The 17295-nt window shown below is 47.3% G+C and overlaps 1 protein-coding gene across 1 annotated transcript in view; it reads left to right on the forward strand.

The window, feature by feature from the left end:
- plxnb1b (plexin b1b) overlaps positions 1–17295 on the forward strand; it is a 63367-nt gene that overhangs the window by 26016 nt on the left and 20056 nt on the right. Inside the window, exons 8-14 of the mRNA XM_083660670.1 lie at positions 4580–4688; positions 6413–6521; positions 7046–7981; positions 8685–8819; positions 8975–9097; positions 11414–11507; positions 14964–15130. Coding sequence (XP_083516796.1) covers positions 4580–4688; positions 6413–6521; positions 7046–7981; positions 8685–8819; positions 8975–9097; positions 11414–11507; positions 14964–15130 — 1673 coding nt within the window. The remainder of the gene's footprint in view (positions 1–4579; positions 4689–6412; positions 6522–7045; positions 7982–8684; positions 8820–8974; positions 9098–11413; positions 11508–14963; positions 15131–17295) is intronic.

Below are 17295 nucleotides of genomic sequence, written 5' to 3' on the forward strand. Positions count from 1 at the left end.
ATTGACATCCCTAATCTAAAGCGGTCACACTCCCCCAGACAATCACGCAGAAACAGAAAGCCCTTGCTGGCATCTAGTCTTGAACTCCCAACATTCACACATTTTCTCACAATTGGATTATTCTGTGGGATATAAACTGGCTGGGTCTCTCTTTCTCCCTCTCTCTCCCCCCTGATCTCTAGGTCTCTCTCCCTCTCTCTCTCCCCCCTCATCTCTAGCCCCTTTTAGATTGGCCCAAAAACCCACTAATACCCACAAACTACTAGATTTTGCTTTTTTGCATGTTTTTTTTAGTTGGGGGGCGGGGGGGGATCTGGAGGAAACCCCAGGGGAGAACATGGAAACTCCACACAGAAAGGCCCTTTTTGACGGGCCCACCTGGGCCGTAGGCACTGAGTACATGGGAATGGGGACACACCCTCAGCGCCCACAGTGTCCCAGGTGGGAATCAAACCCAGGACCTTCTTGCTGTGAGGCGACAGCACTACCACTGCACCACCAATGTTACCAAGCCGTTTAGTGATTCCATTTCAATGGCTCTGCAATATGCATAGCTTTTTATCGGATCCATTCGAATGGGAGCACCCGGTGAACATGTTATTTTTCACCCCATGAGAACTGACGCCAGTGCTTCACACAGGTTGAAACTTGAAATCCAACTTTCTTAACGGTTAATTACTTTAAATTGTCTTTACACTGTGTCCAATGGAACCTAGTCTCACCTGCATGCAAACAGGCTGCTGGTATAAGCTCTGCCATTGGCTCCGACCCGCTCCGACTGACCGGCTGTGACCATAAATGGATTTACTTTCCGCTCCCTCCGTGACAAATCCATCGATCTCAAATGCCTGCGCCGCTGTGAAACAACATCATCAACAATGTTAGCTCATTGCTACACGCTGAAAATGATTGGATCTGGAATGTGCGTGCTTGGTACTTTCTGTGTTTGGTTGTAAAGGTAAACAGAGCCTTTCCCCCCGCTATACCAGAGTGCCAGCCAGAGGGGCAGACTCTCCCCGTTGTAGGGAGAGAGTCTGGGAAGCGAGACTAAATGGAACCTAACTGATGGAATATGCCAATAGAAAAGAAAGGAGGGGGAAAACTTGTATTACTGCAGTCCTCTCTTCTCCTCTCCTCAACCAGCGTCAAGTCAGCCACAATGTAAAAGTAGGTCTTCTGCTTTAGCCCTCATTGTAACATTAACCTTAATATTCATTTTGAATAATGCTTTACAGCCACAGCTTCACTCTGTATGTAAACTTAACATCACGAGTATTTTCATACAAGGTTTGCTGTTCTTTTCTTTAATATACCTTTTTAACTCCAAAGGTGAGAATTTCAACGCCTTTATTTCGTAAAGTAAATCGCGGTGTTTCTTTCCTTTGCTAGTCTGGCTAATTCTTGCCGTCTTGACACAAACCCAACAGTGTGTTTCAGAAAGGTAGCGTTATCATTAGCTTGACCATATCGGGGATTCTTGGCGCTGCCACAGGTTATGTAATATGGAGACAATGTCAGGTCAGTCTACTTGTTGAAGTGTTCATGTCGCCTGCAGTCTCTGGAGCCAGTGAGTCATCAAAACGCCCGCTCCGACTCCGAGGAGCCTATTGTTACTTAACGCGTGTGTTTACCTGCATTTAAAAACCCTGCATACTGTAAGCAGTCATTTTGATGTAAAAAGCTATCTCTCTCTCTCTCTCTCTCCCTCTCTCTCTCTCTCTCTCTCTCTCTCTCTCTGACACTTTAATTCTCTCACACACACACATACACACTGATTCCCATGCCTACATTCCTGGAGTGTTGGTGTTGTTGTGGTTCTCAGGGTGTTAGAGTCAGGGGGAGGCAGCATGGGGGTCTTGTTGTGGTTCTCTGGGTGCTAGAGTCAGGGGGAGGCAGTGTGGGGGTCTTGTTGTGGTTCTCAGGGTGTTAGAGTCAGGGGGAGGCAGCATGGGGATCTTGTTGTGGTTCTCAGGGTGCTTGAGTCAGGGGGAGGCAGCATGGGGGTCTTGTTGTGGTTCTCAGGGTGCTTGAGTCAGGGGGAGGCAGCATGGGGGTCTTGTTGTGGTTCTCAGGGTGTTAGAGTCAGGGGGAGGCAGCATGGGGATCTTGTTGTGGTTCTCAGGGTGTTAGAGTCAGGGGGAGGCAGCATGGGGGTCTTGTTGTGGTTCTCAGGGTGTTAGAGTCAGGGGGAGGCAGCATGGGGATCTTGTTGTGGTTCTCAGGGTGTTAGAGTCAGGGGGAGGCAGCATGGGGGTCTTGTTGTGGTTCTCAGGGTGCTTGAGTCAGGGGGAGGCAGCATGGGGATCTTGTTGTGGTTCTCTGGGTGTTAGAGTCAGGGGGAGGCAGCGTGGGGGTCTTGTTGTGGTTCTCAGGGTGTTAGAGTCAGGGGGAGGCAGCGTGGGGGTCTTGTTGTGGTTCTCAGGGTGTTAGAGTCAGGGGGAGGCAGCGTGGGGATCTTGTTGTGGTTCTCAGGGTGTTAGAGTCAGGGGGAGGCAGCGTGGGGGTCTTGTTGTGGTTCTCAGGGTGTTAGAGTCAGGGGGAGGCAGCGTGGGGATCTTGTTGTGGTTCTCAGGGTGTTAGAGTCAGGGGGAGGCAGCGTGGGGGTCTTGTTGTGGTTCTCTGGGTGCTTGAGTCAGGGGGAGGCAGCGTGGGGATCTTGTTGTGGTTCTCAGGGTGTTAGAGTCAGGGGGAGGCAGCGTGGGGGTCTTGTTGTGGTTCTCAGGGTGCTAGAGTCAGGGGGAGGCAGTGTGGGGGTCTTGTTGTGGTTCTCAGGGTGCTAGAGTCAGGGGGAGGCAGTGTGGGGGTCTTGTTGTGGTTCTCAGGGTGCTAGAGTCAGGGGGAGGCAGTGTGGGGGTCTTGTTGTGGTTCTCAGGGTGCTAGAGTCAGGGGGAGGCAGTGTGGGGGTCTTGTTGTGGTTCTCAGGGTGTTAGAGTCAGGGGGAGGCAGTGTGGGGGTCTTGTTGTGGTTCTCAGGGTGCTAGAGTCAGGGGGAGGCAGTGTGGGGTGTTGTTGTGGTTCTCAGGGTGCTAGAGTCAGGGGGAGGCAGTGTGGGGGTCTTGTTGTGGTTCTCAGGGTGCTAGAGTCAGGGGGAGGCAGTGTGGGGGTCTTGTTGTGGTTCTCAGGGTGCTAGAGTCAGGGGGAGGCAGCGTGGGGGTCTTGTTGTGGTTCTCAGGGTGCTAGAGTCAGGGGGAGGCAGTGTGGGGGTCTTGTTGTGGTTCTCAGGGTGCTAGAGTCAGGGGGAGGCAGTGTGGGGTCTTGTTGTGGTTCTCAGGGTGCTAGAGTCAGGGGGAGGCAGTGTGGGGGTCTTGTTGTGGTTCTCAGGGTGTTAGAGTCAGGGGGAGGCAGCGTGGGGGTCTTGTTGTGGTTCTCAGGGTGTTAGAGTCAGGGGGAGGCAGTGTGGGGGTCTTGTTGTGGTTCTCAGGGTGCTAGAGTCAGGGGGAGGCAGTGTGGGGTCTTGTTGTGGTTCTCAGGGTGTTAGAGTCAGGGGGAGGCAGTGTGGGGGTCTTGTTGTGGTTCTCAGGGTGTTAGAGTCAGGGGGAGGCAGCGTGGGGGTCTTGTTGTGGTTCTCAGGGTGTTAGAGTCAGGGGGAGGCAGCGTGGGGGTCTTGTTGTGGTTCTCAGGGTGTTAGAGTCAGGGGGAGGCAGTGTGGGGGTCTTGTTGTGGTTCTCAGGGTGCTAGAGTCAGGGGGAGGCAGTGTGGGGTCTTGTTGTGGTTCTCAGGGTGTTAGAGTCAGGGGGAGGCAGTGTGGGGGTCTTGTTGTGGTTCTCAGGGTGCTAGAGTCAGGGGGAGGCAGTGTGGGGCTCTTGTTGTGGTTCTCAGGGTGCTAGAGTCAGGGGGAGGCAGTGTGGGGGTCTTGTCCAGATCCAGACACACAAGGAAGAAGCCTGTTGGATGTGAGAGGCTTATGGAGAGATCTGGCCGTGGCTTATCTACACGTTGGGACCAGCGCTCACTAGATGTTGTGCAGCAGACGGAGGAGATGAAGGCCTGTGAAGTGGAACTGCTGCTGCAAAGTCGCACATGAGGTTTTCACCTGAACGTTCACCGTTTACGGAATTGAAAATGGCTTGAATTAAATGAGCTAAACTCAGAGGTGTTACACTGTATAGAATACAGTTGTAGAAATACAGTAGTTAACTCTTAAGGCCTGCAAAATAACCCTTTAGCCGGAAGCGGAACTCGTACTCTGTGTGTGTGTGTGTGTGTGTGTGTGTGTGTGTGTGTGTGTGTGTGTGTGTGTGTGTGTGTGTGTGTGTGTGTGTGTGTGTGTACACAGTAGCCGTGTTCACCATGTGTGTGTACACACAGTAGGCCTCTGAGCCTTGAACCCTGCTGTTGATGTCTGGGCTCATGGAGCTGAGGAGCACATGGTCTTTATTAGCGCTCTGTGTTGTGGCTGTTCCCGGGCCAAACCTTCTCCCACGCACCAACCGCCCCCCCCGACCTCCTCGCTGTGTTTTGAGGAACGCCGCACTTTGTTTCTGAATGAAAGACGATAAGCCTCGGCAAATATTTTCACAGAGTGAACCATGTTTGTGGTGTGTTGTTTTCATCTCTGCTCTTCTTCTGCTCCTCCTCAGAGTTCCTCACGGTCACCTTGTCTCTTCGTTTCGCCAACGTCACCGTCACAGAGCGAGACTTCACCTTCTACGACTGCACGGCTGTAAAGCAGCTGTCTGGCAGCATGCCGTGAGTTACCTCCTGATTTACCTACTGCCCCTGATCTACTGTCTAGTGTCTGATCTACTGTCTAGTGTCTGATGTATTGTCTAGTGTCTGATGTACTGTCTAGTGTCTGATGTACTGTCTAGTGTCTGATAGGGGTGTGCCACCTTAGGCACCTCACGATTCGATTCGATTACGATTAAGGGTGCTACGATTCGATTATTAAACGATTATTACGATTATTACGATTAATCACGATTTTCGATGCATCTTTTTCACCAAACAGGATTTTTTTTAAGCAAGGTATATTTGTCAGTATCCATTAATTAAAGTAAACAAACAAATGTACCTCCATTATCTTCAGTTGCGACTGTCCACGCATCACATGTTACAGCCACCCTGCATGCTTTCTTCAGTGATTCCAGTTTCCAGTACTTCGGTTTTGGTCTCGTTTTACAGTTAAGGAACTGCTTTCTGGGCGAAATACCGTATTTTTTGCAAATAAAGCCCAAAAAAAAAAGCCCCCAAATTTTTTTTTGCAATTTTTTGCAAATCGATAATCAAACATTGTGAATCGATTTTTAATCGTCACGTGACTCATTGCGATGCATCTAAAAAACGATTAATCAGCACACCCCTAGTGTCTGATGTACTGTCTAGTGTCTGATGTACTGTTTAGTGTCTGATCTACTGTCTAGTGTCTGATCTACTGTCTAGTGTCTGATCTACTGTCTAGTGTCTGATCTACTGTCTAGTGTCTGATTTACTGTCTAGTGTCTGATGTACTGTCTAGTGTCTGATGTACTGTCTAGTGTCTGATGTACTGTCTAGTGTCTGATGTACTGTCTAGTGTCTGATGTACTGTCTAGTGTCTGATTTACTTACTGTCTTCTGCAGCTCTGCTCGCCTCTCTTGTTTCCCTTTCTGTCTTTATTCCATCTCTCTCCACCTGTGTTCATCACACCCCAAATACTGTCCTTCAGCCACACATCTCTTTCCACATGTGTTCATCGCCCCCTAAAGGCCCATTCTGACCCAGCAAAAACCCTGTCTCCATCACGTGTCTCCATCCTGCTCCTCTCGCCTGGCTTGAATTGAAACTGTCCTCCCACCCCACAGTGGAATGATTTCTCTGGAGACAGACATCTGGTACAATAATGTTAAAAACATGTTGACTAGCTCTGGTCAGGAAGGAAGCTCCATCATACCAGGTGCTAGATGATTATCTGATATGTTCTGAAATATCCAAATCAAATCAAAACATCCTCAAATCTCAAATCTCACAGCCACTGATGCCATAATATCATAGTATGACACTTTTGTGCTCCTCTGACGTTCCTGTGTAGTGTATCTTCTCTGATCTTTCCTGTGTAGCGTCTCTTCTCTGATCTCGTGTTGTGTTGCCATGCAGGCCATGCATGTCTCCCAGCACTCTGATAAGGAACTGAGGCTCAATTCAATTAGAGCACTGACCTTTCTTACCACTGGGGGCAGATGGGCAGCAATTGGATTACCCTGTGTGGTATAAAGTGGCTGGGTCTCTCTGTCTCTCTCTCTTTCTGTGTAGTGTCCTTTTCTCCTTTCCCATCTCTCATCTCCCTCTGACAGATAAACAGCCAGCGTTACTTATTCTCTTTGTCTCCCCTCCTCTTCCCGTAGCTCCTGACCTTGACTCGTCCTTTTTAGCTGAACCTTCCAGGAGCGATGAAATCATGTTTGAATCATAACGTACTCTCGTCTCTCTCCAGGTGTCGTGGTTGTGTATTGAGCCGATGGGGCTGTAACTGGTGCGTTCACCAGCACTCGTGCACCCACAAGCCCACCTGTGAGGAAGGAGTGATCATCTACAACCAGCATGTAAGTGACGCTGTCATAATGAACGCACACAGTTCATCTTATTCTATACAAAAGGCTCCAATGAGACGACAGTGACCAAGGTATTGGCGGTAGTTACCGGACATCCCCAAATGTCAGTTTTTGAAACGTTAATTATTATTTCTGAGTAAAAGTACTTGAGTGTGCGTAAAGTTGTATTTATGACTTCTGAACTCGAAAGTAGGACCTGGTAAGTATATAAACGGTCAAATGTTTGTTATACAAAGGGACGTTTAAATTGTACATGAATGTTTTCACTGAGCCTCATATACCAATACATCATACATACATCATTTTTTAATCAGTAATCATTCCATGTAGCCTGTGTGGCCAAGTGCATGAGTCATAAGCAGCAGTAACACCATAACAACCTGGTTATGTGTTTCACACATCACATCTCAGTCTGAGAATCTCGTTATTTCCATGTTTCTTTTGCCATTTTCTTTTTGTTTTTTGTTTTTATCTCACCCTCTCCCCATGTCTTCCCCTCCTCCTCCCTCCCCCAGTTTAAACTCCCCACCTCAGCTCCTCCCACAATCAAAACTCTTAAAGTCACCACGACACCCACTACCACAACGGTTGCCCCGACTACCACCACCACCACGATGCCCACCACAACTACGACTATTGCTACGACAACTGTAGCGACCACTCAGGCACCAACGACGCCTCCGACACCCACCACTCTGCCTACGACCACCAGCCCAGAGCCCACAACCTATCCCAGCACCACCCTGCCCCCTCTGCCTCCCAGCAGCCTGCCACCCACCACAGCAGCACCTGCCTCCTCTCCACCCCTGGAGGTCACCACAGGGGAGGAAGAGCAGCAGACTAAAGCGGGAGAACTCGTGGTCGTGTCCGAAAGTGACACAGAAGATGCCGTTGCCGTTACACCCGGTGACGTCGAGGTCGCCGCGGACACCGAGTTGGCACCCGTCACCGCCACGGACGACGGTCAGATTGACGACCTGGACCCCCTGATGCCCCTGATGATCCCGGGTTCCGAGGCCTTCCCCCTGGAGGTGGAGACGGAGTCGCCCCCCACCGGTGCCCAGGAAGCCGAGGAAGCGCCGAGCCTGGCAGAGCCTCCCACACAGGCCTCCTCCGGCTTCCCCCTGCCCACGCCCTTCCCCTTGGGCGAGCCGGCCGACTCTGAGCCCTCCTTCTACCTGGACCTGACCGAGACCCCCACCCTGCTGCCCCCTCAAGACCCCGAGCCCATCACCGAGGCGGGTGGTGACCCGGAGGTGCCCCTCTGGCCGAAGGAGGAGGACGATCGCGTAAAGGTCGCCGTCGCAGAAAACGACACGGCAACCTTTTCGGCCGCCACGGTGCTATCGGGAGACGGGGAGGCGGACCACGGCCCCGCAGCCTACCCCCGCCTCCTGGACGCAGACTCCGAGCTGGACTACCAGTATGACAGCGCAGACGCCTTCCTCCCGGTGAGTTCCACCCTCCTCCTCCTCCTCCTCCTCCTGGAAGTTTCAGCGGCCTGCCACTGCTCCCAGCTCCTGACTGCTCTATCCACAGTCTGACCTGTTTCCCTGCTGCTCCTTCACTGTCTTTCACTCGTGATGTTCTCCTGGTTTTGCTTCTGATTTGGAAAAAAAATTGCTGCTTCAGTACCAGCTACAGCAGCAGTTTTTTTTTTGGTGTGAATATTTTCATATTTCAGCATTTGATTATCCATGGTAACAGCTTAGATTTTAAAGCTTTTTTTTTTATCCATGGTAACATTTTAGAGTTTAAAGCTCTTTTTTTTTTTTGAAAGCACCCTGTGTGTGTTTGAGACAATGGCTACGTTTACATGTGCACAGTATTTCTGATACTGGCTCAAATCCTGGTCTAGAATCCTGGTCTGAAAAACAACAGCTAACAGGACACCATGCTTACATGCTTCCTTCCTTATCATAGATAATACAGGAATATCCCAGCTACCTTATGCAGCTCATTTGGGTTATTGTAAACAGGATGTGGGGTTGATATCTGCCAACTCATCATAAACATGAATACTTTAGTATCCTGCATTATAAGGGAATCTTGGTGATGGTGTAAACTCAGAGTGAGAAAGCGAGGAATTGTGTGTGTGTGTCTTTAACCTCCTAAGACTGTGTGTGTTTCTGTGTATGTGTGCGGGGGACACAGGGGGACGAGGGCTCCTATGTGAGCTGGGGTTCCTCAGCTTGTCCCTGTGTGGAGAAGGTCCAGGGTTCCCCGCTGCTGCCCGTCAGAGTGGAGCGGAAGATAACCTTGCTAGCCCGCAACCTGCACCTCTACGAGGTACAACACAGCCACAGAATACCACACACAAACCACCATAATCCACGCACACGCACGCACACACACACACACACACACACACACACACACACACACACACACACACACACACACACAGCTGGAGATTACGAACACTGTGGGTTTGTGGTGTGCAGGACAACGACTTGGACTATGAGTGTGTGCTGGTGATCGAGGGGCGGACGGTGGTGGTGGACGCCTACGTGGAGATGGATGAGATGAACCCCTCCGTCTTCGACATCACCTGTCAACTACACCAGGTCTGGCACTCAGTGTTTTACTCAATTCATTCTCTGGCTGTAATTGATGCAGAATTATATTATTTATTATTATTATTAATTCTATTTTAACTCAACTCGACACATTCTTGTGAAGACAATAACTCCAGACCAATAACATTACATGAAGGACATCATCTGACATCATCATCTGAGTAAATTTGCATATTAATGAGGAAAAACTCAGTATAAACCCTTAATACTTTAACATAGAGTTGGCATTCATGCCACCCAGGGCATAGTAGTAGTGTTGTGCAAGGATAAGTATGTTTTACCTCAATATATTTGCCAATTAGAGAAAGTTGATGTCTTTAAATATCTGGGCGTTTGGCTTGACCCAGAACTCGCCTTTAGACCGCACATTGACTCTGTGATTAAAAAAGTAAATTGCAGCTTGAGAATATTATACCGTTCAATTAACTGTTTCACTTTCCATGTAAGAAAACATATTATTTCCCAATTAGTACTTCCTATAATTGATTATGCTGATATTGTTTACCAAAACACCATAGCTTCTCACCTGCGTCCTCTGAATGTTGTGTTCAATAGTCTGTGTAGATTCATTTTAAGATGTCCATATCTCACCCACCATTGTAACATGTATCATTCACTTAACTGGCTATCTCCTAACTCTAGAAGACATTTTCACTGGCTGCAATTCATTTTCAAATGTATCAACTTCAACTACCCATCTTACCTTAACTCATTGAGTGCCAGCCACTTTTGGAGAACGGACGCTCCCTGTGCCAGAGTTTCAGAGCTTTTTTCAGTGATTTCTCGAGGCCCACAGAATATTGTGTGATATTACTATGTAAACAATGAACACGCAAAAAGAACGATGAGACTCTTTTCTATCATCAGCAACAACAGGTTTATTGATATCATTTTCCGTTCTTTAGTTATCAGCCGGAGAAGATAGCTTGATTTAACAAAAAAGAGCCTTTTTTTTCTAGAAGCTGAGATATTGGCCCTTTTGTGAAATTAAACATTTCAAACACATCACTGACTCTGAAGCTAATGTCCTGCTGCCTGGGTCTGTCTGGGTGTTGTGTGTTGTGTGCTGCTCTGCGTGCCCCCCCCCCCCCCCCTCTCCCACTCCTCAACTGCACACTCCTCCTTATGGGAGGTGGCTCTCTGCTGAGTTTGCTCTGCACTGTGAAGGGTGCGCGACCGTCTATGTGCGCGACATCCAGCTTTTTTACAGCTTCCGCGTGTGTTTGTCACCGGCTCCTATGCTTCCAGTTGATAATAATAACAAATCCACGACTGATCATGCGAATTGGCTGTTGCAGCGGACATGGAGGAGCTCAATTGTGGGAGCAGATTGGCTGCTGCTGCTGTAGGCACATCTAACGTTAAAACGCTTCATGCATATCGATGCATACGGATGCGATGCGATTTCCGTTTCCCCAAAGACTTATTCTCTGTTTTTCTCTGCCTTTCTGTTAACCTGGAGAGCACTGTTGCCACCTAAGGGTTCTGTAAAATAGGTTATAGACCTCCAATAGCTATAATAGTTGTACAGGAGATGCGGAAGGCTTTGATCGACGTCCCACCGTCAAAAAACGCATTGGACGTCGAAAGACGTCCGTGGCACTCTACGTCACTATTTAATTGGACGTCGAAAGACGTCCATGGCACTCAATGAGTTAAACAGTACTTAGTCCCCCATATTTCTTTATATCCGCTTAGACACTCCCAATATCCTTCATTTGTTGTCCCCAATACTCTCACTCAATCCGGGCGTAGGGCATTTCATTTCAAAGCACCATCCGATTGGAACAACCTACCAAATTCCCTGCGCTCTACTACCTCACTATTCATGTTTAAAAATGCATTACTTACTCATCTAAAAACAACCTGTTCTTGTTTCTAACTACTTTAACTACTGTAATTTGCCCTTGGGTGTGGGCATGTGTGTGTGTGTACGTGTGTGTGTGTGGGTGTGTATGCGTGTCTGTGTGTGTTATGATTGTGCGAGGTTTGTACCTCTACATGTTCATGTAAACCTGCAACTCTCTTTTGTTGTATTGTTGATGCTTTCTGTTCTTATGTAGGTCCCCCTCTAAAACGAGATGATTCATCTCAAGGGGTTTTCCTTCAATAAAGTTCAATATAATTAATGCATTAATTGAATGCATTAATTAGCTTAATGAATGCTCTCATTAGCATGATGGGCTATGTTTAGTATCATGGTGATTACAGCAAGACATTAGGCAGCTCATGTGTTAGCATGATCTTTTCCACATGCTGGACTTTAGTGTGTTGAACATGAAGCCATCCTGTTGTTTGTTCCAGTATTCATACTCTGCTCCAGCAAAGGAATATAATGCGATGGTGTATGTGAAGAGGAGAGACACCTTCCATGTGGACAGCGCTCACGATCTGTACGGTGAGTTTTCTCTTCTCGTCGCATCGCAGAGGAAATTACACCATACTGTGTCACACTGCATGGAGGGAACTGCTGTAGTCTGGTCTGGTCTGCAGGCCGGTGTGTCTCACTCCAGCTGTGAAGCTTCAGACTGGACCAGCTGTGAAGCTTCAGACTGGACCAGCTGTGAAGCTTCAGACTGGACCAGCTGTGAAGCTTCAGACTGGACCAGCTGTGAAGCTTCAGACTGGACCAGCTGTGAAGCTTCAGACTGGACCAGCTGTGAAGCTTCAGACTGGACCAGCTGTGAAGCTTCAGACTGGACCAGCTGTGAAGCTTCAGACTGGACCAGCTGTGAAACTTCAGACTGGACCAGCTGTGAAGCTTCAGACTGGACCAGCTGTGAAGCTTCAGACTGGACCAGCTGTGAAGCTTCAGACTGGACCAGCTGTGAAGCTTCAGACTGGACCAGCTGTGAAGCTTCAGACTGGACCAGCTGTGAAGCTTCAGACTGGACCAGCTGTGAAGCTTCAGACTGGACCAGCTGTGAAGCTTCAGACTGGACCAGCTGTGTTATTGCTCAGAGACACACATCACTTTAGTGCTTCTTGTTTTTCTCCACTCAACATATGGCTGAAGTCCTCTGAGAGCTTTCACAGCTTTTCTTTCTCCCCCCAAGGACACAACAGTGATCAACACATTAACACTCTTTCACTCCTCCCTATGGACTCTCTCTCTCTCTCTTTCTTTCTTTCACTCTTTCACTCCTCCCTATGGACTCTCTCTCTCTTTATTTTCTTTCTTTCTTTCTCTCACTCTCACTCTCTGCAATGCTCTTCAGAATGATGTTGTCACGTTTGTGAATGGGGCAGTGCACTATGTATCCTCTGAGAATACAATGTAGTTAGTTATGATTATTATTGTTGTGTGTGTGTGTGTGTGTGTGTGTGTGTGTGTGTGTGTGTGTGTGTATGGGAGTTGTTTTGCATACACTGACATATGCTTCAGGTTGCCCAAATACTTCAATGCTATATTATGCTGCTGTTTCCACTGATCTCCCTCTTCTCTGTCTGTTCTCTTCTCTGTCTGTTCAAACAGTGACTCTGTACAACTGTTCTGTCTGTTCTAACAGTGACTCTGTACAACTGTTCTCTGTCTGTTCTAACAGTGACTCTGTACAACTGTTCTCTTCTCTGTCTGTTCTAACAGTGACTCTGTACAACTGTTCTCTGTCTGTTCTAACAGTGACTCTGTACAACTGTTCTCTTCTCTGTCTGTTCTAACAGTGACTCTGTACAACTGTTCTCTGTCTGTTCTAACAGTGACTCTGTACAACTGTTCTCTTCTCTGTCTGTTCTAACAGTGACTCTGTACAACTGTTCTGTCTGTTCTAACAGTGACTCTGTACAACTGTTCTCTGTCTGTTCTAACAGTGACTCTGTACAACTGTTCTCTTCTCTGTCTGTTCTAACAGTGACTCTGTACAACTGTTCTCTGTCTGTTCTAACAGTGACTCTGTACAACTGTTCTGTCTGTTCTAACAGTGACTCTGTACAACTGTTCTCTTCTCTGTCTGTTCTAACAGTGACTCTGTACAACTGTTCTGTCTGTTCTAACAGTGACTCTGTAAAACTGTTCTCTTCTCTGTCTGTTCTAACAGTGACTCTGTACAACTGTTCTCTGTCTGTTCTAACAGTGACTCTGTACAACTGTTCTCTTCTCTGTCTGTTCTAACAGTGACTCTGTACAACTGTTCTCTTCTCTGTCTGTTCTAACAGTGACTCTGTACAACTGTTCTCTTCTCTGTCTGTTCTAACAGTGACTCTGTACAACTGTTCTCTTCTCTGTCTGTTCTAACAGTGACTCTGTACAACTGTTCTCTTCTCTGTCTGTTCTAACAGTGACTCTGTACAACTGTTCTCTTCTCTGTCTGTTCTAACAGTGACTCTGTACAACTGTTCTCTTCTCTGTCTGTTCTAACAGTGACTCTGTACAACTGTTCTGTCTGTTCTAACAGTGACTCTGTACAACTGTTCTCTGTCTGTTCTAACAGTGACTCTGTACAACTGTTCTCTTCTCTGTCTGTTCTAACAGTGACTCTGTACAACTGTTCTCTGTCTGTTCTAACAGTGACTCTGTACAACTGTTCTCTTCTCTGTCTGTTCTAACAGTGACTCTGTACAACTGTTCTCTGTCTGTTCTAACAGTGACTCTGTACAACTGTTCTCTTCTCTGTCTGTTCTAACAGTGACTCTGTACAACTGTTCTGTCTGTTCTAACAGTGACTCTGTACAACTGTTCTCTGTCTGTTCTAACAGTGACTCTGTACAACTGTTCTCTTCTCTGTCTGTTCTAACAGTGACTCTGTACAACTGTTCTCTGTCTGTTCTAACAGTGACTCTGTACAACTGTTCTGTCTGTTCTAACAGTGACTCTGTACAACTGTTCTCTTCTCTGTCTGTTCTAACAGTGACTCTGTACAACTGTTCTGTCTGTTCTAACAGTGACTCTGTAAAACTGTTCTCTTCTCTGTCTGTTCTAACAGTGACTCTGTACAACTGTTCTCTTCTCTGTCTGTTCTAACAGTGACTCTGTACAACTGTTCTCTTCTCTGTCTGTTCTAACAGTGACTCTGTACAACTGTTCTCTTCTCTGTCTGTTCTAACAGTGACTCTGTACAACTGTTCTCTTCTCTGTCTGTTCTAACAGTGACTCTGTACAACTGTTCTCTTCTCTGTCTGTTCTAACAGTGACTCTGTACAACTGTTCTCTTCTCTGTCTGTTCTAACAGTGACTCTGTACAACTGTTCTCTGTCTGTTCTAACAGTGACTCTGTACAACTGTTCTCTGTCTGTTCTAACAGTGACTCTGTACAACTGTTCTCTTCTGTCTGTTCTAACAGTGACTCTGTACAACTGTTCTCTTCTCTGTCTGTTCTAACAGTGATTCTGTACAACTGTTCTCTTCTCTGTCTGTTCTAACAGTGACTCTGTACAACTGTTCTCTGTCTGTTCTAACAGTGACTCTGTACAACTGTTCTCTTCTCTGTCTGTTCTAACAGTGACTCTGTACAACTGTTCTCTGTCTGTTCTAACAGTGACTCTGTAAAACTGTTCTCTGTCTGTTCTAACAGTGACTCTGTACAACTGTTCTCTGTCTGTTCTAACAGTGACTCTGTACAACTGTTCTCTGTCTGTTCTAACAGTGACTCTGTACAACTGTTCTCTGTCTGTTCTAACAGTGACTCTGTACAACTGTTCTCTTCTTTGTCTGTTCTAACAGTGACTCTGTACAACTGTTCTCTGTCTGTTCTAACAGTGACTCTGTAGAACTGTTCTCTTATCTGTCTGTTCTAACAGTGACTCTGTACAACTGTTCTCTTCTCTGTCTGTTCTAACAGTGACTCTGTACAACTGTTCTCTGTCTGTTCTAACAGTGACTCTGTACAACTGTCCTCTTCTCTGTCTGTTCTAACAGTGACTCTGTACAACTGTTCGGTGGGCCGGTCAGACTGCAGTCGTTGTCACACGGCTGACCAGAGGTACGGGTGTGTGTGGTGCGGAGGTGCTCAGACCAGCTGCCTGTATTCAGACTCATGTGGTGAACCCGTAGAGCAGACCTGCCCAGCCCCGGTCATCCACAGCGTGAGTACAACCTGCTACCTCTTCACTCACTTTTGGGGACATGCAACTTGAGTTTTAGGCTGGTTAGAGACACAACTTGGCATCATTTTCCAGAGGTGCTGCTGGTTTGTGTTTCATACAGACGATCTTGTAATGTTAGTACGGGACTTAGGGCGCATTCAGATACGATCCGTCGCTCGCAATGCCCCCCCCCCCCCCTCCCCGCGCTCCATTCATAGTCAATGGGGGACGTAGTCCGTCAGGCTCCGGCAGCGGGCGATGCAGGGGTTTATGTGAAAAATATACAGAGGTCGCATGGCGAGAGAGCTCAGGGCGATCCAACTTTTGGGGGATGTTGTCCTACATCACGAACACAGGGTCACACACACACACACACACACACACACACACACACACACACACACACACACACACACACACAGCTTTGCTCTGTTTCACTCTTCTCTTCTTTGAGTTGTGGCTCTTTTAAGTCCTACTTAACTCATTGAGTGCCAGCCACTTTTGGAGAACGGACGCTCCCAGTGCCAGAGTTTTCAGAGCGTTTTCAGTGATTTCTCGAGGCCCACAGAATATTGTGTGATATTACTATGTAAACACCGAACACGCAAAAAGAACAAGGAGACTCTATTGTATCATCAGCAAAAAAAAGTTTATTGATACCATTTTCCGTTCTTTAGTTATGAGCCGGAGAAGATAGGTTGTTTTCAGCGTTTTCAGGCATTTCAAATTAAAAGCTGAGATATTCAGCCTTTTGTGAAATGCAGCATTTCAAGCACATTCACTGACTCTAGATACGGTAATATTTTCTGATGTAGTGATGTGGTGTAGTTGTGTCCTGCCCATGGTCCTGCCCTGCGTGCCCCACCCCCCCTCCCCCCCCCCCTCAGCTGAAAACTCCTCCCCACACTAGTAACACACAGCCTCGCACCAAGCGTCTCTAGGAAGCCTGGGAAGCGCCGCCTCCCAGGCAGCGCAACATGGAGAAGCCACACGCGGACTGCAGTGAAAGGTTTGGCTTTTCAGTGTCGCGCTGCTGCTTTTCTAGCGGCTAATCATGTGGAGAAACTATGCTGACAGACAGACAGAGGCAGAAGGACTCAGTTGTGTGCGCGGATTGACTGTGTTCGCACGCACCGTCAGTTGCAGCCAGAACAATCTACATGGCTCTGGATTGCAGCATGAGCGGGTTCTCTTTCATCAAGGCTAATTCAGGCTGTGTATTCCTGACATTTCTGTAATCTGGAGAGCACTGTCGCCACCTAAGGGTTCTGTAAAATAGGTTATAGACCTCCAATAGCTACTATAGTTGTACAGGAGCTGCGGAAGGCTTTGATCGACGTCCCACCGTCAAAAAACGCATTGGACGTCGAAGGACGTCCGTGGCACTCTACGTCACTATTTAATTGGACGTCGAAGGACGTCCATGGCATTCAATGAGTTAAAATAAACAAATCAATTATTATTATAATTTTTTATTTATCCTTTATTTAACCAGGAGAAAAAAACCCATTGAGACATGTAGTCTCTTTTGCAAGGGTGACCTGGCCAAGAGGGCAGCAACATAGAATCATACAATTAAGAACAGTACAATTGCAAGAATACTAAAAACAAGGGATATACACAGATCTGTTCAATAAAACAATAAAACAGCACCTTATGAAAAACAGTTGCATCCTTCCTTTACAAAATTTTGTGCAAGCATTTTGAACTCCCCAAGAGTCACTAAGGCATCAAGGTGGAGTACACTTTGCAATTAAAATCTAAACAAGTAAAAGGAGGAAAGGGCCTTTGTTTTGGATTGTGGCTCTTGCACAGATTTTGTGTGTCATTGTGGCTCCTGAGTAGGACACGTTTACGTAGCGCTGTGAGGAATCACTTACTATGTTGTTAAAGGGATACGCCAACATTTTGGGAGATTCACCTATTTATTTTCTATATTTCCAACAGTAAATAGAGAATGTGGATGCCTTTATCATCACTGTGCAAAGAGCGGTACATCCCTCACTGCTACTTAGCTTAGCGCTACAATGGTAGTGAAGGGTACAGCTGCCTACTCCTGTTCAGTCGCTCAAAATACACATTGCAACAGAGCCAGAAACACTCACATGTACATGTTGTGACTCGTGTACTCACCACGCCATGAAATAATAATCCAAAGTTACTGG

Source organism: Poromitra crassiceps (assembly GCF_964638095.1).
Source record: "Poromitra crassiceps genome assembly, chromosome: 25".
Lineage (NCBI taxonomy): Eukaryota > Metazoa > Chordata > Actinopteri > Beryciformes > Melamphaidae > Poromitra > Poromitra crassiceps.